General features: G+C 38.8%; 1 protein-coding gene and 1 long non-coding RNA gene across 2 annotated transcripts in view; one reads left to right on the top strand and one right to left on the bottom strand.

Annotated features, from left to right (window-relative positions):
- Window positions 1-253: 253 nt before the first annotated feature.
- LOC121814414 overlaps window positions 254-26,716 on the bottom strand; it is a 28,159-nt gene continuing 1,696 nt past the window's right edge. The window contains exons 2-3 of the long non-coding RNA XR_006054323.1: window positions 765-7,583; window positions 254-311 (exon numbers count right to left, since the gene is read on the bottom strand). This is a non-coding gene — a long non-coding RNA (uncharacterized LOC121814414). The remainder of the gene's footprint in view (window positions 312-764; window positions 7,584-26,716) is intronic.
- Window positions 4,475-8,615, top strand: LOC102307168 (potassium inwardly rectifying channel subfamily J member 4). The gene is made up of 2 exons (XM_005940726.3): window positions 4,475-4,698; window positions 5,985-8,615. The coding sequence occupies exons 1-2, from the start codon at window positions 4,475-4,477 to the stop codon at window positions 7,609-7,611; spliced, it is 1,851 nt and encodes a 616-aa protein (XP_005940788.2). The 3' UTR covers window positions 7,612-8,615.

The following is a 26,716-nucleotide window of genomic DNA, read 5'->3' as shown; positions in this document are numbered from 1 at the left end:
CTCTCCTCTCCATCCACCTCCCCCTCCCTCCCCCCATGCACAGCAGAGGGGAGATTGACACAGCGTTTTCAGGCTGTGGCGTATGAGTACAGTAGCAGAGGAGGGTGCGCACAGACAGGATTACCATCAGTGAAGGAGGCAGCGGAGGACAGCAAAGGATTAAAGGAGAGACACGGCGGGGATGAAACAATGAATAAGCGATGAAGGAGTAACTAGAGGAAACTATTCAAAGAAAGGAAGAATTAAAGAAGTTGTCACACACCTTATGAACTTAAGGACGTTGGAGCTTTGCCCCGCAGAGTGAGAGCGAACTAAAAGTACAAGCAAAAGAAAGGAAACAACTGATCATTTGCAAGGTGAGAGTAACTCCTGCTCAAATGCCAATATTTAAGTATCAGAAAGATTTGCTGAAAAACAGTTTGATAAACTGAACTTTGAATACATTTATGTGATAACTTTGCTTGTATTTTAGAACTTTGGTAACCTCTGATGACAGACATGAAGAGCAGCTTTTAGTTTTGCATGCGGACAGCGCACTGTTTCGCAGAGATCAACCCAGAATAAGCACTGCGTCAGACGTACTCAAAGCTCGGGCATCATGGAAACTGCTGTGAAGGTTTAGGTCACACTAGTCATTCAAACACTGCAAATCTCTACAACCCTGGTGAAGCTTAAATGCATCACATGAAGACATATCAAGAATCATCAGGTATAAATATGCCCGAAGACAGTGATGCTGTCCACTTGTTGATCTTCTTACGCACCTGTCTTATGTTTTTATGCAATCTCATCAGAAGGGAATCATTGTTTCTGGAGCCTTCAGAAAAAGGAGAGGAACAGCCTCATTGTATCTTCCACATCTGCAGAGTAAAGTGAAGGAAAAGGGAATAAATTATCCACTGATGGCTCCACAAAGATGGAAGAAGTTGAAGGGATCCTCTGACACAATCTTCATAATGATGCAAACACATTTTCTTTTGCAGAAAATGCTAAACATGTGGACAACAGTGTGCAGGAACTTTAATATAAAATAAAACTTCTTAGTTTGTATGAAGGACAAATTGATTAATTATCCTCGATTACATCACTGTGACCTAGTCTCGTCAGGCTAATAAACGCTGGTAATCCTTTAGGTCAGTTAAATTGAATAAACTGTAGTGAGACATTTTATTCCAAAAAAACTCACTACATTGTTCAGAGGCATGACTGAGATATCAGACAACTAACTTTAAACGGTCAATAGACTTGAGCTGCTGCAGATGAGCAGTCGCCATAGCGACCTTTCTCTATCTGCTCATGAGAATAAAGAGAAGTTAGGCGGGATCAAGGTAAATGTGACCTGTGACTAAGTGTCATTGCTACTTTTAAAACTTTGTCATCACTTTCAACCCGATGTGTTGCAAAATGATCATGTGGTCAGTTTGTATAACCGGCCTGAATCGTGAACCAGAAAATACAATATGTTATGCAAAAATTAAAATAGGACAAAATAGGAAAAAAACCCCAAACAAATCTGAATTGAAGCCAAGATGGAGGATGTCTGGGATGTGAAGATAGCGTGGGAATAATTCTCTTCATGGCTACTGCTGATGCTCTGTAGGTACTGAGGTGAAACCAGGGTATGTATTGATTAGCTTTCACAGAAGAAAGAGAAGCAAAGAGAAGTGGGATGACTAACTAAAAACAGTCTTTTTGATAAGATTATCAAAGTTATTGATCAAAACCTGAATAATCAAATTCCACAACAGTGAATACAAACGATAGTTTAAGGCAACAATTGAAAAATAGTTCCTGTATATACAGAGTTTGAAGGTTAGCTTGTTGTATTTGAGTAGTTTTCAGTTTACTTCTAATTTTGTCTTCATGCAGAAAACATTTATATGCAATGTCATTTGCATTTGTTCACAAAGTCTTTTAAGGACACTGAAGCCACTTTCCTGTTTTCAACAATCAACGCATGATGACCAGCGATCAAGATCCTTGTGCATGATGACTGCTTCATCTGAGGCTGTATCTGATATAAAGCATGTCTGACATCTGATATAAAGCTCTGGCATTCGCACTGAAAATATTACTTTTCTTAGTGGCTGACAATGTCGTTTATCTCATCAGGGGCCATTATCAAAAGCTTTCGGGGAAATGAACACTTGAGCATCCTAATTTCCTTCTTATCACCCAGCTCACTTACCTCTTTTTTTAATCTTTGCTGAGTCTAATAGCCAGAAAGTCCCCAAGTTGCGAAGTCACATGTCTGCATTTGCATGTGCAAAATGTGCTATATACAAACATACACACAAACAATATATTCATAATTACAGCAGGGTTCCAACCAAAAATTACTTCAATATGAATGAGTCAGATAATGGCACCCTTAATCTACAATTGAATATCGTAATTAGACCAAATATCTCAATTCAAAAGGTACGTTTGATTTTGCATGTTTAAAAAAAGGCAAAAAAAAGAACTAAATCCTCATATGTGAGGAAACGAAACCATAAACATACCCTATATTTGCACAATTCATACACAAGCTTTAACAGAGACTCTTCCTTCTTATAACGTTTTAATCTGGATTATTTTCCAGACATATGCTAAAAATGTAAAATGCGAGAAAATATGTCTTTTTGAAATTTTATCATTCATATTTTTGTGATCAGTGTGGTTCTATTGCCCTCAGTGCAGTATGAACTTATTTGGGAAATAGGCAGGCAAAAGTAAAACATCCAAACTCTGCAGGGCTCCTCTCGTCCTCATTTGTGTTTTCACTCAGTGATGCAGATCAAAAGCCTGCACTGAGTGTCACCTCTTAGCGCCCATTTAAACATATTTAAAGTCACATGTAGCTGTTGTGTTCCTGCCCTTGCACCCTTTCTCTCATTCCACCCCTCCCTCCCTCTCTGAGTCATTTTATAAGAGCACTTAATACTGTATACTGCCCCCCTCCATGCACACACACAGCTGGTGACTCTCTCCACTTCCCTCCATCCCCTAAATGCCAGAGGAGATGTGTTCCTATGGAAACTGACACCAGAAAAAAAAATCCCCAGTTTTAGGTGGTGACCATTAACTGGTTTGTATTGTGTGTGTCTCATCACTGCTTCAACACTTTGGTACCTGCACTCTGCCAGCCCTCCTGTTCATTACAGCTTAGAAACCTTTTGCACTCAAAGGGAAGCCTTAGAGCTTATACACTGCTGGCTCACTGAAACAGACACAAGCTAGGAGATCTGCAAAATCATGCTGTTAGCTGGAAGTTAGCCTGAGTGGAGGCAGACACACACTACTTATTAAAAATCGAATCCCTGCAATCAGCACTTACAGACATTTCTCTATGTGTATGTGTTTTCCAGTGAACTCTCTGGTTGATTAGGAGAAATGATTAAAGCCTCCGACCCCGTCTTACAGAGAAACAAAAATACAGTTTCATGTGACACCTGAAAATTCAAGAAAAGTCAGTGTCACTTTGCTAATTTATTCTCTTATTTTACTATATTTTGAACTAGAAATCACGTAAAAAAAAAACCTCAGCTCAACACATGCATTTGATTCTGATGCCCGATATAGTGTTATATTATTGATATAAGCTACACTATAGACAGATATAGACAGTTTTGCGCCTTTAGATCGGGCCCCATATGTCTTAAACAAATAACTGCATAAACTTTTATTTTCAATTAAAGATGCATAAGATACGAATAGTCTCACAAACAGCTCTCTGACATTGCAGATGTGCTAAATAGATACAAAGAGAGAGTTTAATAGTAAACGCATTGTTCAAAAAATTTCAAATGACTTGTCTGACTGGATTTCATTAAGTCTGAAAAGCTTCTGAGAAAATAAAAGCACAATGGTGAACACAAAATGCAAATAAACTGTGTCATAGTAAGGTATGTGAGTCTTGGAGGGGTGGGAGGTAAGTTCATGCTACTATCCTTGATCTCTTGGTCTGGGTGTAGCAGTAATATAACACACTGGCTGCAATCAGGTTTGTAACATGTAATTTTGCTAGGTTGCCAAAGTATCTGTCAAACTCATTTTAGTTCATAGGCCACAGATCCCTTCATGTGATTGCAAGTGGACTAAAACTTTTAAAAAAAGAAAAAAGAAATCAGTTTTTTTTATTGTAAAGAAGTAGAGGTGCATTTTATCAGCATTAGCATTTGATAACAAAGCAAATGACAACAAGCCTGGGATGTCTTGGGAAAAAAGGCACAGGTTTTCAGTTTCAGTCCATTTTCTGTAATTAAAAAGAAAGAAAACGCTCCTTAAATTAAACAAAATATGCTGCCTTCTTCAGTGTGCGATGCCAGGCTGTGGTTGATGTCTTTGTCAGTCTTTAAAACTTCAGATGACTTCTTTTTGCTTTGTCTGTTACACTTATGCATCCTCATGGGAACCACATTTTAACTCACAAAACCAAAACCATGCATAGACTACTATTCCTCAGATTTTCCACTCATGCATTATTACTATTATGCAAAATATTAAATGTGGTGAGGTTGGTTTAAAAAAGCAAGACAGCAACCATCACATGACAGTTTCTGTTGAATTTTATGCTTCTTCCAGGGGTCTCTTCAGTGGCCTGAAAACCACCTGCTGTGAAGAGACCAGATGTTTGGGAGTAGGACACAGTTTGGCCTCCCACTGTGGCCCTCTACCTGTGATCACTGGTGCCATGGGAACAAGTAGAGCCAACAGGTGAGCCCAGTAATATCAGCCTGAACTCGTTTTACTTGGTGTTGCTGGAACTGTAGCATCTCATTATTACTGTATCAGCTCTGTTTGGGCAGCTATCTTTGAATTCTCAGCTTCATCTCATTATTTCCTGACTAATTTGTAGAGGATCAAAGACTGCTGCGTTCACTGAAACAATTTCATCCTTTTTTAATTTGAACGTTGGTTGGTTTAGAAGTATCCAACCGTCCGGTGAGAATGGGCTTGTTAATTTGGGTTGGCAGGGTGAGTCAGGACCAGCTCAGGGATATTTACAGTAAGCAGATCCTTAGAAAAGGCCAAGGCCGTCCTACGCTGTCCTGACCAGCTGCACATGAAGAGCTCTCGGCTTCAGGTAGCTGCAGCAGGCCTCGCACAGTGAAGAAGGAGGTTGCCTTGATGTATTATGCACTATGTTCATTTTTTTCCATTCTGTGTGTAAATCAATAGTCGGACACCTTATTTTTTGAACACACAACACCTAATTTCTTTCTTCTTTAACTGCTTGTTGTGACTTAAATATACCAAGGCGGTTCTTATGGATTTCATTTTGTCTTACAGTTTTGTGTCTTGCGAATCAGCATGATGTTTACCCCCAGCACCACAACCGCTCACATCCCCACCCAAGAAAAACAACACATAACATCGATTTGTCATTGTCAACATAAACTTAGCATCTCTCAAACAGAGCTCTCAAGTGTCAGTGGGTCAATGAATGATTAATAGAGTGTTAACACTCATTTACATATGATGAAGTGCCCCCACAGTACAGGCATGTCCATCCCAAAATGATTTGTCTGACTGACACTGAGTCACGTATAATCCTATAATCTGTGATGACAGCGATCCTTCTCACGCAGCTAAATTGAACTCACCTTCCTAGCAGGTAATCCTCTATGTAAAGGAGATGCTGATACACTCAGGTGAAGATGAGTTTGGTCAATTTAAGTAGACCATTTGTGACTCTGAGTTCAATATATGTTTTGTTTTATGACTGGAGTCATAAATGTTACTTGATGCTGACCTTCCAATCTGACTGGACTGAGAATGAGTAAAAAAAAGCAGCCAATGTCTAAGGACAAACTTTGAAAAGAGCTTCAGAAACCCAGAGAACTATTTCTCAACACCCCTTCAAAAATTGGAATTGGAAATTCTGGAGCTAATTGGAAGCAACAGATAAAGAAAAGAGTTTTGCACAGTACGCCACAATCAACTAAGAATAAAAGAAAAAAAATACAATTTTTAATCCAAGTCCCTTTTTTTCCTGACAGGTACAGCATTGTGTCTGATACTTTACCAGAGGAAGAAAGGCAAAAGATTTCTAGCTTAGGACTCCATAACGGCCACAGTTCACCCAGATTCAGACTGCACTTGGCCTGCACCTCAGAAGGAGAAGACAGGAGGAGGTCAGGAACCTCCGCTATCGTGCCCAGCACGACGGAGCAAGGAGTGATGAACAACTACAACGGAAAGGTTCTGACAAGGGGCTCCAACCAAGTACGGAGCCGATTTGTGAAGAAAAATGGACAATGTAACGTTGTGTTCACCAACATGGAAGAAAAGGGGCAGCGCTTTCTAGCTGACATCTTCACCACCTGTGTGGACATCCGCTGGAGATACCTGTTGGCTGTATTCTGCACCAGCTTTCTTGTCTCCTGGCTGTTTTTTGGTTTAATCTTTTACACTGTTGCCCTGGCACATGGGGACTTTGAAGAGCACCCTACACTGAAGGGTGATGGACTGACACCTGGAGGTCTGCACGGAGCCACATCTGGTCATACAACTGGAGAGCAAGCACAAAGGATGCCCTGCATCCTTCACGTTCAGGGGTTTATTGGGGCGCTCCTGTTCTCCATGGAGACCCAAACTACTATTGGTTACGGATGGCGCTGTGTTACCGAGGAGTGCCCTGTTGCTGTAATAACAGTGGTGATACAGTCCATAGTAGGCTGCATCATTGACTCTTTCATGATTGGCACCATTATGGCCAAGATGGCTCGGCCAAAGAAGAGGAACCAGACCCTCATGTTCTCCAAAAATGCTGTCATTGCGCTGCGTGATGGCAAGCTGTGCCTCATGTGGAGGGTGGGGAACCTGCGGAAGAGCCACATTGTGGAGGCTCACGTCCGTGCCCAGCTCATACGGTCGTATGTCACAGCTGAGGGCGAATTCATCCCTTTAGAGCAGATGGACCTCAATGTGGGCTATGATGAGGGCACAGACAGGCTGTTTCTAGTATCTCCACTGGTTATAGTCCATGAGATAGACAAAGATAGCCCCTTGTATACTCTGAGCCGAGCTGATCTGGAGGCAGATGACTTTGAGGTCGTTGTGATCCTGGAGGGAATGGTGGAGGCCACAGCCATGACCACCCAGTTCCGTAGCTCCTACCTTTCCAGAGAGATCTTCTGGGGCCACAGGTTTGAGCCTGTGATCTACGAGGACCGTGACCGCTACAAGGTAGACTACGCACGCTTTCACAAGACATACGAGGTGCCGTCAATGCCCCATCTCAGCGCCAAAGAGCTGGATGAAGCTGCGAGCATGGCTTCTTCCGCTGCTTCTCCTGCGTCTGCATGCAGAGCGACAAAAGACTTGATCCCCATGTCACTTAACGCTTTCTGCTATGAGAACGAGGTGGCATTGAGCTGTGGGGAGGAAGAGGATGATATATTTGACTCTTCTCAGATTGTAGGGAAGGAGAGGGCAGAGGAGAGAAGGACTTCAGTTTCTGTTGACTTCCAAAATATGTTCCACGACAACTCGACCGTGACTTCAGGCAGTCACAATGTCATGTGTGTTCTTGACATGGACAATAACCAGATGGAGTTTGATATCTTACAGACTGCAATTCCTCTTGATCCAGTGACCTATAAGAGCGAGCAAGAGATTCAGTGAGAAGGGGAAGGGTATATGGTCTCCCATGCTCCTCCTGTTTCTGGACCTGTTTTCTGCATGTCCCATACCCCTTTTGCCTTTCCAGTGTTATTTTATATTCACATTCAGTGGCTCAAAAGTAAGAAATGTTTCCTAAATAGTTTTGTGATGGAATTTCTTAGAGCTTTTGTCAAAGGTTCTTTGTGCAGAATAAGTCTGGCTTTTTTTATTTTGGCTCCCGACAGGATTTTGGCTCTTTTATTATGATTTGACAAAGGAAAGCACAGTGGCAGAAAAGCCCACGAACTTGGACTAAGAAATGTATATTTTGCATAATTTAAATGTTCTTTATCTTAACTTAATTTCTATGTGAACATAAACAATATATTTTATGAAAGAAATAGCAATTCTGATTTGAATTCTCTTTATGAAGAGAACTGAAGTTCTTCAAGTTTTATGCTCGATAAACTTCAGCCGGTTCGTGGATCATCATGCTGACAATAGTTTCCCACATTGTCTTTTATATTCCCATTTGTATTGAAGCTTGTTTCTACTGCTGAAAGAAGTCAGAATATTTGACTTACAAATGTACATTGAAATGGAAAATATTTGTGCGCTGCAAATGTTGAAATTTAGAGGAGAGAATCTTCTATATAAACGTTCATTCAAGTATATTTCCTAAAACTGCCCTATAATAAGTTATTTAGCATACATTATTGATAAACTTTTTGATTTTGTACAGTAGCAAAAAAAATTCTAAGTGCAATCACTAAGTGTAACAGAAGATGTTTCCTGAAGAACATAATAAAATTTCCTTAAGATAAACTTAGAGGGATGTCACTGGATTTAAAATCTAATGTTTAAAACATAGTTTTGAGCTTAAAGTTGATTTGTTAAAATGCTTAATTTTATTAGTGTATCAAGACTAAAATAACTTTATTAAGTTAGGATAATGATTAAAAAGTAGAGTACACTATAAAAAATTGTGTAAAAAAAAAGGGGGGGGGGGGGGGGGGGGGAATGTCTGGTAATTTTTGCATTAATTTTTAATGGAGGTTTGCGTATTTGGTAATTTGGTAACTGGTAAAATTATTGTGTGATTAAAAAATACAGGAAAAAATCCTTAAAAAGTTCATATGGAAAATGATTTCATTTTAAACTAGCACATTTCACTGTATTTTTACAGATTTTGTTTTTACTGTGCAGATTTCTTGATCGCTCCTTCTGAGGATTTCTTTCTTGGTTTGTTTCTTGCGGAGGTTGCAGGCTGTGATTACAGAATCAATACTGAGAATCGGCTTCAAAACACATTTGCTCTGTTACTGTCCGCCAAAGAAAGGTGTGGTGTTGGATAACAGTGGCCCGTGTACAGTACTTGCGTCTATGATAGTAGGAAGCACAACAGGAAACAAAGGGACGGAGGCTGTTTGTGCAGTCTCAGGAAGTGCAATAAGTATTTGGATGTGGGTGGACGGGATTATTACTGATGTCTTATGAATTGTTGCAGACAAAGTTGACATGATGATTGTATGATAGATGACATGAGAAATAAGTTTCCAATATTTACTGGGAAAGCATGCTGAGAGAGCCAAATGATATGATAGATGATAAAAGTTTACCATGGAAAATACTAAAATACCTGTAAATAAACATTATTTACTTTACTTTATTGTATTGTCAAATATTTCCCATCAATTAGTTTCAGACTGAGGCCTGAACAAATATTTGTAATATGTTTACCCCGTGGCTTTTACATGCAGTAATCAGACTGTACCGACTACAATATTCAGTCTGATGGTTTTTATTTTATTTTATCTTATTGTTTTGTTTTGTTTATTGAGACTTTTATGAGTTTCATTTTTTTTTGCTGACTGCTAGCAGGCGTGTTTGTTTTGTATTAATGTGAATGTGTGGGAGAGAGACTGGATGTAGAAACGATGTGCATCTGAGCAACAAACAGTAAATAGTTTTAGTTTTCATGTTTTATTGTCAAAATTCTCAATCCAGATAACTAGGATTATACAAAGCATATGTAAAGCAACTCAACTGACAAACATACACTGCCAGCCAAAGTAAAATACTTACTATGGTTTAATGATTTCAACACTGCAGGATGACAAAATAAAAAATACAAACATAACTGACTTTTAAATAACTTACACTTTGATGTGCATATCAGTTTCACGTTTATCATCATGTTTATTCATATTTATAAATGTTTTTGACAGTGCAGTGCAAGTTTTGGTGTAAATGTTTTTTTGTTTGCCCTGGTACATCTTGTAAATAAGACTGAAATTACTGTATCCATAATAATTTTCTCAAACATTCATATGAAATGCATATTTAACACATTTAAATTCAAATTTTACAATTGTGTGAGTTTGATTTGACAAGGACACCATAAAATACGGAGGACCAAAACATTACTTAATTAAATTAACATATTAAATGAAAATGTGCCTGATTTGGCACATTTGATGGCATATTCATTTAGTTACTGAAAGCAGGTGAGCCACCGAGATGCAATAAACAAGTAAAATTGGAGTTCTGGACTTCTGATTCTGACTTTTTTTAGTGTGGTTGTTCGTGTAATTTCTGAAATTTTACTTTATATTTATTTATTGAGACATATACATTGTCGGTTTTGGTTCTCCATATTTAAATGTCATCAGATTCTGATTAAAATGTTGCTAAATTTCTATACTTGTGTACAGATTATTTTGACATGAACATGGGCAAAAAAATTACAATTTTAAGTTACTCTGAAATTCTTAAGTTATTTTAAAAATAAAAAAGTGAAAACACATTTTTCACAAGGTTTTGACTGGCAGTGTATAAAAGTCTTTATGCAATGTCAGTTCTGGATTGTGTAATACTTGACAAGAATGGGTGTTAACTTAACAAGTAAGTGTTTTGTATCCTTTGCTATAAAGTCTTCCTGCTTTGTAGAAATCAAATGATTTTCCATTCCTTCCTTGGGGATTAACACACGCACTGAGCAAACTACTGTCAGACTGAAATAAGCTGAAAAGATTTAAAAACAAAAAAAAAAAACCCCTGAAGTACAAAGCACTTTATTCTTTCTTGTACAATTTTTGATGTTGCAAATAAATATTTCTGTATTATGTCTAAGTGTCTCTTGCTCTCTCTCTCTGTTCTCTCTCTCTCTCTCTCTCCCTCTCTCTCACACACACACACACACACACACACACACACACACACACACACACACACACACACACACACACACACACACTCCTTTCTAGTGTATGCACTGAACTCCTCTGCACTGTTTGCCATTCCTCTCCGCAGCCACTAGATGCCTCTGCAGGCGTTTCCATCACATGAGAAGTGTATTGCTGCTTTTAAGTGCAACCTAAATTTATAATTTTGTTTTTCTTAAAGGCAAAACTATAAAAAAGAAATATATATCACTGGAAAAACAAGAGTTTTGGCCTCAGATAGTTTGATGTAATTTCAAATGTCTGCCTTTTTGCACTAAAGGGCATTGCCCTGGGTGTGGCATCTCACAAGGGACACCACAATGGTGCCAGAGAGCTGAAAGCATCATCATTATAACATATCACTTGATAAACAGAGAGAAAATGTGACTCAGATTTTGATGGGTTTTGGTCTTTTTTAAACTTATGTCCTGGAAATGTGAGGTTCTTTTTATAGGATTGTTTTTTATTAACAGGAAAACTTTTATGAACCTCATTAGAGGTTTCACTGATGAGAAGACACAAGTTATGTTTGAATGATTCAAAAGGTACACGCTTTAAACTCACGGCAGCATTTCCTGCTGCATTAAAAATATCTGACCCCCCAAAAAGCAGCTATATTTTCAAATGACAGTAATCACAGCAGGCCATGGTACATATCACATGATTAGCTTTCAGTGCTACAAAGCACAATCCTAGTGACTGATAAATGTTCAAAGGACTCTAAAGTGTGCATCCATCCAGAGTCACATGTCTGTTGTGTTTGCCTCTGAGATGGATGGTTTGACCAGACAAAAGAAAATCAAAGGAATATCGGCAGAAACTCGGAATGAAAGCAAGCACGTCAAACCAGACTGATCATTATCTTTAAATGCATATTTGTTTGAATCAAAGGACCCGATTGACAACTGAAGCCCCCTAAGGGTAATTTTTTTAATCCAAAATAGGTCATTTACACATATAAAGCACACATTTTGTTTCCATCATGCATTGTGATGAACAAAAAAGTAACAGACGGATGAGAGGAAGCAGCGAAACAACCTCAACTGATGACGCTTAAAGTAGTTTTTTTTTACTTATATAAAAAAGTATTTACTGTTTATTCGTTTTAATCTGTCATATTTCATTTGTGTGGCAGAAATAACATAATAATAGTGCAGGAATAACAACCTATTTCTGTATGTAGGAAAGAGGGGATAAGGATTGATTTGGGAAGCAAGGCATTTGTCTGTTGTCAAAATGAAGATTAAACTGCAGAAATTCAGTCACTTACATATTTAGGAAATATAAATATGTTGTGTTTTCTCAGATGTATTTATAAAGTTTTAAAACTATTTTGGAATCGGATCAATTCAAAACAACATTGTAGGATGGAGACATAACACTTTTGAAATATTCTAGTCTCGGAGACTTCCAAACTTTCCAGATCTGATGACTTCATGATAATTTAGCCAAGAAAGTTTGCAAAATTAATGCAAGTACTGGAACTTCTTGTGCAATGGAAGCCAGCGCCCTCTGCTGGACAAGTACTAGAAATTTTTTCTTGACTGGACCTTTTTCATCGGTGACATTCTAGTTTGATGGAAAAGATTGTGTGCAAAGAGAGAAGAAAACTGACTGGCTTCTAATAACTTCATGGACAGCAGTACCAGCAATCTTTTACACTTCTAGTCAAGCGTGTCTAGATGCAAACTCTCTATGAATCTTATCCAACTATGCAAAATTACTGCTTCTGATAACGTAAAAATGCAGAAAATCCAACATGACACAAACAAGCAATGGTATGTTGATGTCATTTGGTCGATCAATCAATGGAAGTTGATTTTAAGTCACAGTCAAAGATCAGTCCTACACACTGACTATGGCCAATTTAGAATCACATGGAGAGATACATATATCCTTTTTGGAGTCTTAATGGTGTAAAACTGATCCACTGATTTGCAATTCAGCAGGGTGTAGTGTCTTTCAGGTCTAAATACAGAGCAGACCTCCTAATGTTACACATTTGATGAGTAACTATAAAGGGAATCCAGCTTCTCAGTGCATAAGTTATTTCTGCAAATATGGGTGCTTAATAAAAGGGGTCACACTGATGGGCTGCTTACAACATTAAGAGTTGTGAGACCTTACAGCTGATGTTAATATACTAATATCCAAAATGCATTTTGTGGGTTTTTGATTAAATAATTTCTCTCAACTTTCCTGTCTTCTCACCGACTTCTTAATTATATGCCATCTCTGTCTGTCAGTCTAAAGCATTTCCCATGCACAAGAATCCTGACAGCAAAAACAGGCGACCTCTGAGCCACAGGAGAAGTGGAGAAGCATTGAAAATGAAAAGAGGGACAGGAGGATGAAGGGGCAAGCTGCTCAGTAACCTCGGGCCTCGAGGCTATCGGCTTTTCATTAGCGAGTCAGTGAGTGAGTGAATGAGCGCAATCGTTGGAATGGTAAAACAGGAGAAGCCGTGCTGGGCCACGTCGGCTATTAGGGTGATTTGGGGGCTCCCACTGACTCCCATTGTGCATTGTCTCCAGAGTGAGCAAATGAGGCCCAACAGTAAGCCTTTGTGTGGGACATTTAACTGCCGTTTAGCATGCTAATTATGGGAAATGTGTGTTTCTCTGTGTGCCAGCAAGTATCCATCATGTTCTGGTCTCTTCCATCTCTCTCTTGGGATTTACACTCTTCCAGCTCCTCTCTGTCTCCGTTTTCTATCTTTCCCCAAGGCACCAAGCCCCACTGATCTCAGAGTCACTGCCTGACCCCGGTTGAAGCTCCTTTCCTGTTGTGTCCGTCTTCTTCATTTTCTCTCTTCATTCCTAATCCTCTTCTTTTCCCCCCTCAGTGTTATTTATTTTTTACTTATCAGCTGTTTCTGATTATGCCATGCTTGGATTCGTTTCGCTTTTGCTCGATTGTTCAAACATTAAGCCTCTCTTAAAGTCTGTATAGGACATTATCCTCACATTTAGCCACGGAAAATTTCATCTTCAGACATGCCCTTCTTTGATGACTCCTTCTGAAAAGTTTAGCCTGTGCTTCCTCTGTGTTTCTTTTTATGTATTATAGGTGTATGACTCCAGATTCCCAAATTATTTTGGCCTAAGAATTCCAAGAATGAGGATGACAAACACATTTTCAAGATATATTTTTTCTTTTAAACACATGAAAATCCAATCAAAATCTTAACCATTGGATTTTCTTATTTCAGCATTTCAGTAAGGCTTGCATTTTAATAATATTATGTCCGAAAATGTGGAATCTGCATTCTTTCTAATGCCCAGAAGTGGGCGACACATGTGGCTACATAAAGCCGTCTGATTCTATAGAAGTCTATGAGAAGATGTCCCTACTTCTTACTTCATTTATGACTTTAGTACACACGTTTCAGTCTCAATCGCTACCTGTAAGTCACACTCAAGACAAGATTATGTTTATTTTGTAAATGAAGCTCTAATTGTTTATGTCAGGATCATAAATTATTAGCAAAAGTTTAACAAAAGTATCGCCTAAACTGTTTAGGAATGACAGCCATTTTTATACAAGTTCCCACATTTTCAGAGACTCAAACATAACTGAACAATTGACTGACAAACAGTTTCATGATCAGGTCAGGCGCTCATTTTATTCAGTGACAAATTACGCTGCTTAAAGTGCTGGGTTCCAAGTTATGATCTTTCATTAGGGTCACTGAAATCTTTAAATATGAGGTCCAAAGAAATGTCCATGTAAATGAAGGAGGTCACCATTAGATCAAAAAACGAAACTAGACCTATCAGAGAGATAGCAACAACTTTAGGAGTGGCCACCACAACAATTTAGCTCATTCTTACCATTCTGACCAGCTCAGCAACACCAAAAGGCCTGAAAGACCATAGAAGACAACTGAGGTGCAGGATGATGGTTAAGAAAAACAACTTCACAGCATCTAACCATGTGAAGAACATTCTTAGGGCGGTAGGAGTAACACTGTTAAAGTCTACAATCAAGAAACGTCTCAAAGGGTTTGAATTGTACCAGAATGACAGGAAACGAAACGTCTAATTGAGACCAGTTCATGATCTATAGCAGGGGTGGGGAACTCCAGGCCTCAAGGGCCGGTGTCCTGCAGGCTTTAGATCTCACGCTGTGTCAACACAATTTAATTACGATGATTAGTTCATTACCAGGCCTCTGGGGAACTTCAAGACATGTTGAGGAGGCAATTTTAGCATTTAAATCATCAGCTGTGTTGGATCAAGGACGCATCTAAAACCTGCAGGATACCCTGATCTATAGTGTGACCCGTCATCTGATCATCTGTCAAACATAGCAGAGATAGTTATGGCATGGGCATGCATGGCTGCCAATGGAACAGGGTCTCCATTGGTTTATTGATGATGTGGCCGCTGACAGAAGCAGCAGGATAAACTGTGAAGTGTACAGGGCTGTACTCTCTGCTCAGATTCACATTCAAATGCTGTAAAACTGATCAGGCAGCTCTTCGCAGTGCAAATGGACAATGACCCAAAGTGTGCTGCAAAAGCACCCCAAGTTTTTCTCAAGGCAAAGAAATGGGATATTCTTCACTGGTCGAGTCAGTCACCTGATCTCAGCCACTAAATGCCAGTAGAGCATGCTGTTCTGTTATTAAAGACAGAACTGAAGGGTGGGAGAGCCACAAACAAGCACCAACTGAAGGTGGCTTCAGTAACACAGCATTTCATGATATCCACGCATTCCAGGCCTATTAAACACAATCCTTATATTTATGTTAGTTTGATCAATTACTTTTGAGTCTTGGGGGACTCAAAATGGGCGACTGTGTGTAAAAATGCTGGTACCCATTGAAGTTGAAGGTCTACACTTCAATCAGACATTGATATTTGATTTAAAATCCACCGTGGAGGCAGTACCAAAAACACACCCCAAAAAATCACTATCCAAAAACCTATGGACCTGATTCTAAATGTTGCTATAAATTCCTGGACGATAGGCTCCTGCAACCCTGTACTGGATCAGTGGAAGAAATGGACTAAATTCAGTTTAAGATCTTTTTATCTTGTTTTTGTTGTTGTTGTTGTGTTGGTTCTTTTACTCGTCATGGGAGGCAAATCCAGAAACTGAGTCTTACTGCTACTAACTTTACTGTAGGATGCAAAATTAATGGTTTTCACTGGTTGAAACAGGCCATTTAAATTTTCTCTTTACTTTGTTGAACGCCACATTTAAATGACTGTCTACAATCCATTTCCACAACAGAGCCCTCATATGTGTGGCATTCACAGGGTGTCTTCAGTGTACAGTGAGCTGATGTCAGTTAAACAGCATTATTTCAGATGATTCGGAAGAAATTGAAAGAGCGCGACAGAATCAATGAGAAATGTCACTCACTGTTTACACAACAAGGGCAGCTTTGTTGGACCTGATAACTCGAACCATTACTTTGATGTCGTTTGTCATCTGAATGCTTTATACTGTGAGTAATGAAGTTACAGATGCTGAACTTCAATCATGTCCATTACTCAAGCCAGGAGACAAGTTCTGAGGCTAACTTCTGTGCTGGGATATTTGCAGAAACATCATGGAAATAGGGAGCTTCATCTAAAGAAGAGGTCAATTAATTTTTCCTGTGGGGCCGCCTCTGTGGAAGAGTGGACTCAGTTCTGCTCAGTATTATTATTTTTATCTCTTTATAAGATTATTGGTTCAGCTCTCCACAATAGTTCCAGTTTTTCATGTGTACCCTTCAACCCAAACAAAATAAAACCATGCACTGATCTTGGTTTTTGAGTGACCTTTGTAGGAAAGACTGTGGCCATGAAAGAAAATAAAGAAAAAGAAAATTTAAGAAATAATTAATTTGCAAAAATGAATTTGCAATTTGAGTTCACCAACTTTTGTAACACTGTAGCTACAAAACATTTACTTAAAAAATGTTAACAAATCACTTAAAAAAAAAAGATAACTAGTTCAATCATATCCATCATGTCTGCTGTATGGTGTATTTTATATTATGTATTTTATTCCCGAGCCTTCAAAAATAGCATTCAAATTTTAAACCTGACAAATCTGATGATTTATTTTCTTATATGCACATTTTGAATTTGATGGCAGCAATGCATATTAAAAAAAGCCAAGGCACTGGTTTGATTACCCATGATGCATCATCTCTTCTTTTAACAACGCTCTGTCGGCATTTGGGGACTGGGGCGATCATCTGCTACAGTTTTGAAAGTGAATCATTTTACGCATTGTTGCTTAATGTCCAATTTTGAGCTTATCAGCAGATCAGGGAGAGCTTTGTTGTATTTTTCACTTCATAATGGAACAAATATTTTTCAGTGGGTGACGACACCGAGCCATTTAAGCAGCTCGGCTCTTAGTTTGCAGCCATGCTGCTGCAATACACACAGGATAAACTTTGGGATTGGGTTGCTGAAACATGTAATGCTTTTTCTTGCATACATTTTTTCAGCATTAATGGTGCCTTCAAAACTTATACAGACTTAATGCACTAATGCACACCACAAATGCCTGTGTGCTTGTAAGCTTCCACTTCACTTTAGGATACTGTGAAAGAAAAATCAGTAAAAAATCAGTAAAGAACTATTGTTTGGTGACGACATAGTTCAATTCATTTTATTTATATTTCTAATTTGCAATAGCAGTCACCTCAAGACACCTTATATTGTAAGATACAGACCCTACAATATCAGAAAGAAACCCCAACAATCAGACGACGCCCTCTGAACAAGCACTTGGCAACAGTGGGAAGAAAAAACTCCCTTTTAACAGGAAGAAACCTCTGGCAGAACCAGGCTCAGGGAGAGGCTGCCATCCTCTGTGACGGATTTGAGTTGTGGGGCCAGAGACAGGATAAAAGACAATTAATAAAATTGAGGTGCATAAAAACACAGATGTGAAAAGAGGTGAGCCACGAAGAAATGCTAAGTCTATCAGAAACCAGCTAAAGCCAAGAAAAGGTGCATTTGTGGATCCAATTTTTTCTTTGCATGGATCTTTTTTAATCTTCATTTGTGGACAAAGAATGAAGATCATGAGCCTCCACAGTTATTTCCACTAAAGGATCGTGTCTGTTTCAAATGAAGTGATGTACGATCAGTGACATTATTTTTTCAGTTGACCCAGATGCTTTTTGCATGTGTCCACCCTTGGTTTCTCTATCTCTTTATTTAGCAATTGCAGTATTTTTCTTGCTATGTTTTTTTAAACGTATTGAGCAGATTTAAATGATCTGTAAGATAATTTCATTCTATTTTTATTTACATTTACACAGCAAACTAAGGATTGTAATTTGCACATCTACCTAAATGTTGAAGTTAGACGTTTTTTTTACATGCATGTGGACAAGTATGCGCATTTCAGTGTATGGATGTGTGTGTATATGTGTGTGTGTATATATATATATATATATATGAGCAGCTGTGGGCCCTGCGTTTGAACTCTAGCTCACATGGGCAGAGTGAGGGAGGGCTGCAGGGTGAGAAGCCGATAGGAGAGGGGACTGATGCTCGACAAACTCGCCATCTCCCTCTCCCCTTTCATCTCCCTCTCCCAGCATCAAACAACGGACTCTTTCATTCAGGCAACTTTGCAGCAGCCACCCCCAGACCCTCGAGGCCCCCACCCTTTCACGCTGCTTAATTCAATGTTCCGAGAAAAACTCATGATTGGAAAATGACTTCTTTTTTTTTTTTATCCTTCTTGTTTTCCGTATCTCTTCTTAAGAAGCATCGGCCCTCTTCCTCTTCTCCCTGACTCTGGTTTTCTGTCTATCATCAAAACAACTCATGTCCTGTAAACACAAAAGAAGTAAAACCCAGGTCAGCCCTCTCCCAGCGCTGGACTACACAGCGATGGTTCAAACCACTTCCAGTGAGCTTTCACTGCCTGATTCGGTTAAGATGCATGAACATTACATTACGATCACACAAATAATGTTACCATGTTTACTGTAATTCTTTTGAATGCAGTTGATCAGAAAAGAGAAGAGGCAACTACAATGAAAGTTTGAACCCTGAGTAATAAAGATGTGACGACGTCTTCATTGTATACGCCCTACAGAACCTCCTCTAAAGCTGTATGACTTTAAAAAGATGCTATAAATGTGAACCTGTCATAAAATGTCAAAACATATCCTAGAGTATGTTGAGCAGTGTTTGGTGAATGGGACGTTATCAAACCCTGACATCAATGAGCGAATCTCTGAATGTGTTCACTTTTAGAAAACACTATGAATAGGTTCTGTACAAAATAACTAACACAGGCTACACCAGTCCTGCAATAACACCACCTTTCATTAGAGTTGCACTGGAGTTAATCCAATGTTATGATCATTTTAGAGGCTGTAGTTTATCAGAACTAGTTCTATTTTTATATGCTACCAGGTAATCTCCCAGTTTACATTTATTTAGTATGTGTACAATTAACTAAGGTAAGTAGAATATCTTCAGTTGATATAAAATGCCATCTGTAAAACACGGCAGAGGCACTATCGTGCTTTGGGGCAGCATTTTGGCCTGTGGTGTCAGGGATCTTGTCAAAATTGATTGAATTATGAACACAGAAAAATATCATCAGACTTTGATCCACCGTGCAACCATCTAAAAACTGTCTGATTGGCAGCAGCTTCATTTTCCAGCATGACAATGATGACAAACACACTGTCAGTACAATACAAATAAAAGAAACCAGTCATGGACTGGCCCCAGAGCCCAGACCGCAACATTATTGAAGCAGTGACAGAAAATGGATGAAAAACATCCAACAAATAAAGAGAAGGAAACCTGGAAAACTATTCCTGAAAACGGCTTAAAGAAAGCTGCTTAAGAGAGATCAGAGTGTGTTGAGGAATAAAGGTGGTCATGTCAGATATCAACCTAAAGGTTTGTTAGAATTATGCACTCTTTTGGGGCGATCGTGGCTCAAGAGTTGGGAGTTCGTCTTGTAATCGGTTCAAGCCCCGGCGTGGACAGTCTCGGTCGTTGTGTCCTTGGGCAAGACACTTCACCCGTTGCCTACTGGTGGTGGTCAGAGGGTCCAGTGGCGCCAGTGTCCAGCAGTCTCGCCTCTGTCAGTGCGCCCCAGGGCAGCTGTGGCCACAATGTAGCTTGCCATCACCAGTGTGTGAATGGGTGGATGACTGGATGTGTAAAGTGCTTTGGGGTCCTTAGGGACTAGTAAAGCGCTATACAAATACAGGCCATTTACCATTTTGCCTCATGTGCTGTATTTACATACATGTCTGATTGCATGGAAAGGTACGTTAAGTACCTTTTGCATGGTGCCAAATGAGCGGAACTATACAGAATGATTAACTGTAAATTCTACAGTATCAAACTCGCTGCAGTTACTGAGTAAATACACTCCATTACTTTCCATCAATTGTGTTTGCACGTATCTGAAAAGCATGTTGTTGTCCTCAGCCACTAAAATGTCAAGCCAAATAAGTTATTTATTAAGACTTTTGTTTGGTGACCAAGGGTAAAACAGTCTGAGAGAATCATTAAAAAATGAACATTTCAGGAAGAAACATCATTGCTGTGCGATGATGTCCCAAACAGCAACCAGCCAGAAATGCAGCAGAGACATCCAAACAAAGGGGACCCTTGTTCCCCGCTGAATTCTTGAACATCATTTTCTACATTTTCCTGCAAATGACTCAATCTCCACATCCCTCGCCTCTCATTCCGCCCAATTATCATTTTTCAAGTGTGTCCCCTCGTCCTACAGAGATGGGTTGTTTGGGAGTTTCCAGATATTACCATGTGTATATGTAGGGACGTGTAACAGGTCCTTCAAAAATTTAACACACACATATATGTATATATAGGTAGATACACATTATATTGTCTGGTATATGCAGAAACTGGTAGATATTTTTTAAAAATTATAATAATATGACTGAGTTTTCTTACAGAAGAGACAGATGCAAATGATACAAGGCACCATTGAGGTTAATCTTTCTCTTACTCCTTCTGCATCATCCCTCTTTTTGTACTGTGTCTCTTTTTGCAGTCACAGCTGCAGCTGGGCTCAGCAGGCCATGGATTTATAGGCTTCTCTTGGTGGATACAAAAGGATCATGCGATGCAGCAAACTGCAGCCACAGAATGCATTTATTTCCAATCAATGTGTAAACAGTAAAAAGATATTTTCTTATCATTTAATATACAGGCATCTGTTTGGTGACTCACTATGTGCTGCATACTGTTTTACTGTAAGTGGAAGAGGTAAAAGCTTCTGAGCTAGCAGCCTATTTTAGTAAAAACAAAAAGAAGCTGCATAAGGGGTTAAACTAATGTCAATAAACAGATGGTTTAATTAATCTATCATGGCAATAGCCAGTTTTCCACTTTTCTTACAGTGATTTCTTTGAGTCTTTTAATATTGTGTACCATAGACTAGTTTCTGCAATTTCATCTTATTTTTAAATTGTTGAACTATTTGCCCCACAGTGTTTCAGAGTAGTGAACTCCTCCTCATCTTTTCAAAAGACTCAGCCTGACTGGGAGGCTTTTTTCTTTTTTAAACCAATCACATTGCTATGGAAGCCTGTTTCTGCCACTAAAAAAAAAACAAGTATCCATAACTCGAAATTTCGAGTTATTTTTTTGAAATTTTGACTTATTAACTCAAAATTTTGAGAAAAGTAACTCAAAATTCCGAGTTCTGTTTCTCCAAATTTCTAGTTACTTTTCTCCAAATTTCAAGTTAATAACTCAAAATTTCGAGTTAGCTCTGCCAATCAGTAATCTACGTGAATGAGGTCACTTTCTTGTTACCCGGAAGCATATGGCGCAGAGTAACGCGCACTCAAAACCGGATTGCAAGTATGTTGGCTGATAGTAACGCCATGTGATTCAGCTAATAACACAAGGATTTCATTATTTTTGAAGTCACGATGAAAATACTCAGCAACCTGTGCGTTCATGACTGGATGTAATACTGGTAGCTTAGCTGTAGCATTTGTAGCTGAGGGCTTCAGCTTCTGGGTAACAAGGAAATTATGTCATTCACGTAGATTACTGATTGGCAGCGCTAACTCAAAATTCCGAGTTCTTGACTCGAAATTTTGAGAAAATAACTCGAAATTTAGAGTTATGGGTCCTTTTTTTTTTTTTGTGGCAGAAACGGGCTTCCATACATTGCTGACCTGTTTCCAGTTCATTAAGAGTGAGATGCGGTTGAATTTCCTGGTGCCTTCATGTAATAAACAGCATTTGCCCTTTTCCTGATTTCTTAGGTTTTTGAATGTTTGTTCAATTTAAAATTTTCAGATCGTCCATCAGATTTTAATGTTAGATAATGATAATCTTAGTAAATATAAAATGTAGAGTTTCAATTTGCATTATTTATTTTTATTTATTAAGGGAGGAAAGTAATTGCGTCCTCTTGTTATATCATGACCTTAGCTGACCAAAAACTGCTTTTTAGAAAGCTGAACTCAGTTTAACCAGTTACACCCAGGCCACATCTACCACATCACATCTATCAGTCTGGAAAGGGTTACAAAGCCATTTTTAGGCTTTGGGATTTGAGTGAACCGTGGTGATAAGTGTCCAAGAACGCACCAACAACTCATCCAGGAGGTCATAAAATAACCCAGAACAGCATCTAAAGAACTGCAGGCCTCCCTTCCCAGAGTTCATGATTCAACAATAAGAAAGAGACTGGACAAAAATGCCATCCATGAGAAATTTTCTAAGATGAAAACTGATGACCAACAAGAACACAAAGGCTCATCTCACATTTGCCAAAAAACATGTTGATGATTTTGAAGACTTCTGGGAAAATATTCTGTGGCAGATGAAGCAAAAGCTGAATTTTTTGGAAAGTTTGAGTCCCATTACATCTCGTGTAAAACTAACAATATTTCATAAAAGAACGTCATACCAACAGTCAAACACGGTGATGGTGGTGTGATGGTCTGGGGCTGTTTACTGCTTCAGGACCTGGATGACTTGCTGTAGTTGATTCGGCTTTGTACCAGAAAACGCTGAAGGAGAATGTCCATCCATTAGTTTCTGCTGTAAAGTTCAAGCACAGCAGGTTATGCTGCAGGGCAATGATCCAGACACCAGCTGGCCCACCTCTGAATGGTTTAAAGGAAACACGTTTAGCGTTATGGAGTAGCATAGTCAAAAGTCTGTACTTTAATCTGATTGAGAAGTTTTGGCATGATCTTAAATAGCCTGTTTATGCTGGTAAACACGCCAATGTGGCTGAATTACAACAATTCTGCAAAGAAGAGTGGGCCAAAATTCCTCCACTGTGATGTGAAAGAGTCATTGGCAGCTATCACAAACACTTCATTGCAGTTCTTGCTGCCAAGGGCGGCACAAACTGTTGTTAGGTTTAAAAGGCAGTGACTTTGGCACAGATGGTCAGATAGACTTGGATAGCTTTTTATTCTTCCCTTAATAACTGAAATCATCATTCAAAAACAGCATTTTGTATTTCCATTGGTTATCTTTGTCTAATATGTAAGTGAGACAAATATGCAAAAAAATAAGAAATCAGGAAGAGGACAAATACTTTTTCACAGTTAATCTGTTAATTTATTATGTTTTTAACGTTGCTGTTTTAGTGACGCCTGTAGCACTCTCTCTGATCTCCTTTTTCTTTTCTTGTCATGTCTCTGTGAGTATTCTCCAGTCTCTGTTTTTGGTATCTGAAGAGAATGGATGCCTGCTCAATCAACTGCAAAACAAATCTATCTTAGAGCATCAATAAAAATGTTTGTCCATAATGCACAGCACCATGTTTCAGCACAAACCCCTCTTATACTGTCATACTGTGGAGGCATGATGATTTGGGCTTTTTTGCAGCCACAGGACCCGAGCACCTTGCATTCAGAGTCAACTACAAATTCTTCTGTATAACAAAGTAGGGACGCTTGGCATAACAGGAGAATGATCCTAAGCAGAGCAGCAATACTACAACAGAATGGTTGAAAAAGAAAAGAGTCAAAGTGTTGCAATGACCCAAAGTCCAGGCCTCAACCCAATTAAAAAGCTGCAGTTGCACCTTAGAGAGCTGTAGACAAATGACCTGCCAGCATGTACAGAAGAGTGGGCCCAAACTGATAAAATCATGCAGAAAATTATTACTTCAAGTTATTGCTGCTAAAAGTGTTTCTAAGATCTACTGGGGTGCACTTAGTTTTTCATAGAACTGTATATGCACTTTGTCAGCATGTGCAGTAGTTTTGTGAAACATGATCAGATCGCTGTGAAGACATTTGTTTTTAAAGCATGCGGTCACCTCTGAATATCCCTCAGTTTACTGCACAGCAGCTTCTCGCCATTAGCCTGACTCTGTCAGATAAGAAGAGTGTTACTTTCTGTGCCTCGGTTAACACAACATTTCCCCTCTGAGAGTCATGTGACAGCTGAATTACATTTGTTTGACCTCGCTTTAAGGAGTGAGTGGCTGGATCACGACTGTGCCTAAAAAATATTTAGGTGTGGGAATTTGGACCAGTGTGGTGGCCTGCCACTGCATCGATCCCACTCGCCTTTTGCAAGTGAAAATCTAAAATATGTCCTGGTTCACAAACAAGTGGAATGAGGATTAAAGAATCCCAACAAAGAACAGCCACAGATAACTAAACGGTCCCTCTCTCCATCTCACCTGGGGCCCTTACCCCATTACCCCCACCCACTCCAACACCAGCACTGCATTTCGACCCCCACCCCCCACCTCAACCCCCATATATCAATTTCCTTTAGATGTTCCCCCTCACACAATTGGAGTAACTAGAGTCTTTCCTTTTTGCGGGCGGTGGAGAGATGAAGCAGAACACACAATGGCCTATTCATTTAGGTAACAACACACACAAACACACAAACTTTAAGCACATAGACTTTCATGTAAACACATTGTACCCACATATTACACACTCACACAGCATCCCACCTCACTCCCCAGCTGCAGTAAAAGTCCCCCCAACCCATCCAGCCTTACAAACTGGTAGAGAGAACAGGCGCTTTGGTGGTATAGGCACAAAGATTGGATTCACTGGTGGCCAAAGGGAGACGATTTAAACGAAACACAGCTGCAGGAATTTAAGAATGATAGATGAAAGGAAAACATGAGGAAGAATGATAGATTAAATAATTTTTTATTATCTATTTGAAGATCTCTTGATAGTATAAATTGGATGTAACTGATATGCATCACTCCTATAAAATAAACATAAATTGTAAAAGTTCCATTATTTACAGTGTTTGGCTGTGATGTGGGATTACTACAGGCTAGTTTTAATTTGGAGAAACGATCTAATGTGCAGAATGAATAATGATAATGAAATCAGGATAAACTCCCACAAAGTTCTTGGGAAAGCCTCTGAATCCTTACGGATTCCAGCTGCGCCACTGTCTGCCGGACCCTGACCTCTTTAGGGGAATTAAAGAGGAATCCATCAGTATCTTGGTATTATACTCTCTATTACTCAGACTTGAGTGAATTTGTCAAAAAATATATGAAAAAAAACGAGTTGATTACATTTGTAATGACTTAATAACTGCACTATTAACTTTGCACCGGATCCTTCTGCAAGGTTCACTGACCTACTTCAACAGGGGGACACTGAAACACCTGCCGTTTGCTGCACAGGTGCACAAAATAAAGAGAAAACGTGATTAGGGTTAGGTAACGTTCTCAGCATCTGAGACCTGGAGACTTACAGAGTGTGTTACTCTTCTCCAACAGTGGCTGTAACATCTTTCAGAGACCCCAGGACATGTTAAATAAATCTAAACAACCAGATTTTTGCATTGTATTTTGTTTAAATGAGCCTTTTAGAAAACAAAAGAAACAGTAATATAGTTTTAGATAAAGGTAAAGTGCACCAAGTAACATGCATGAAAAAAGATGTTTAAATATCTATTTAAATACGAAAAAATACGAAAAAATTTATTTAAATACATATTTAAATATGTTAAATATGTAATCGTTGTGATTTAGTTGACTACCTTAATACAGCTAATAAAGCCTTTATTAACTGGTGCAAATAGCCTGATGCAAAGTCAGTTCAGTTCACACAACTCCCAAAATAGATATGGTGAACTTATTAAAGAAAATGATCTAACATTTGATATCCCTGTGAACCTCTAAATGTAAGTAAATCTGTCTTGATTTAAATTTTAGTTTCCTTTGTATCAACATTTAATGACTTTTAGGATGTTTTATGTCATATTCATTCAGTGGGGTTGTCATCACAACATTGATATTTAAGCATGAACTATGATTATTGTGTCATTTTTGTATATATGATAATAATGTGTATAATTGTGTATTTGCTCTCCTGATATGTTTTTACGTGAGCTTTAACGTTACACCAAAATGTATTTTCATTTCGAATTTAATAATTTTAAAAAACACATGATTAGACTGACAGCATTAGTCTCTTTAATATTATTTTACATTTTATTGACCTCATTGATTGCGAAATGAAAAACTGCAGAAATATAGACGATTCTGAAGGTTTGAATGTGTCTTCATATAATTTTTAAAACCTTATATATTTTAACTTTTGTGCTATTTCTGCGTAGTGATATACTAGGTTATAGAGATATAGAAATAACCTGACACTAAAGACGAGACACAGCATGATATGAAATATCTCTGTGTGATAACACTTTAAAAATTCTAAATTAAATGTATTTTCTCCATTTATCATTTGCTTTGCTTTGTCCTCTAAAGTATGTTTAACACCGCTGTACAAAGCCAAGTTGAGTCTTAGAGACGATGGTCGGCTGTGAGAGGATAGCATGACCCTGCGGCTCTGATGGGGGTGAGCCCCCACCAACACACACACACACACACACACACACACACACACACACACACACACACACACACACACACACACACACACACACACACACACACAC

The sequence above is a fragment of the Haplochromis burtoni genome, unplaced genomic scaffold (genome assembly GCF_018398535.1).
Source record: "Haplochromis burtoni strain Fernald_Lab_line unplaced genomic scaffold, NCSU_Asbu1 Contig_45, whole genome shotgun sequence".
Lineage (NCBI taxonomy): Eukaryota > Metazoa > Chordata > Actinopteri > Cichliformes > Cichlidae > Haplochromis > Haplochromis burtoni.
The sequence above is the reverse complement of the archived record's forward strand: the minus strand, read 5'-3'. Positions and strand labels throughout refer to the sequence as shown.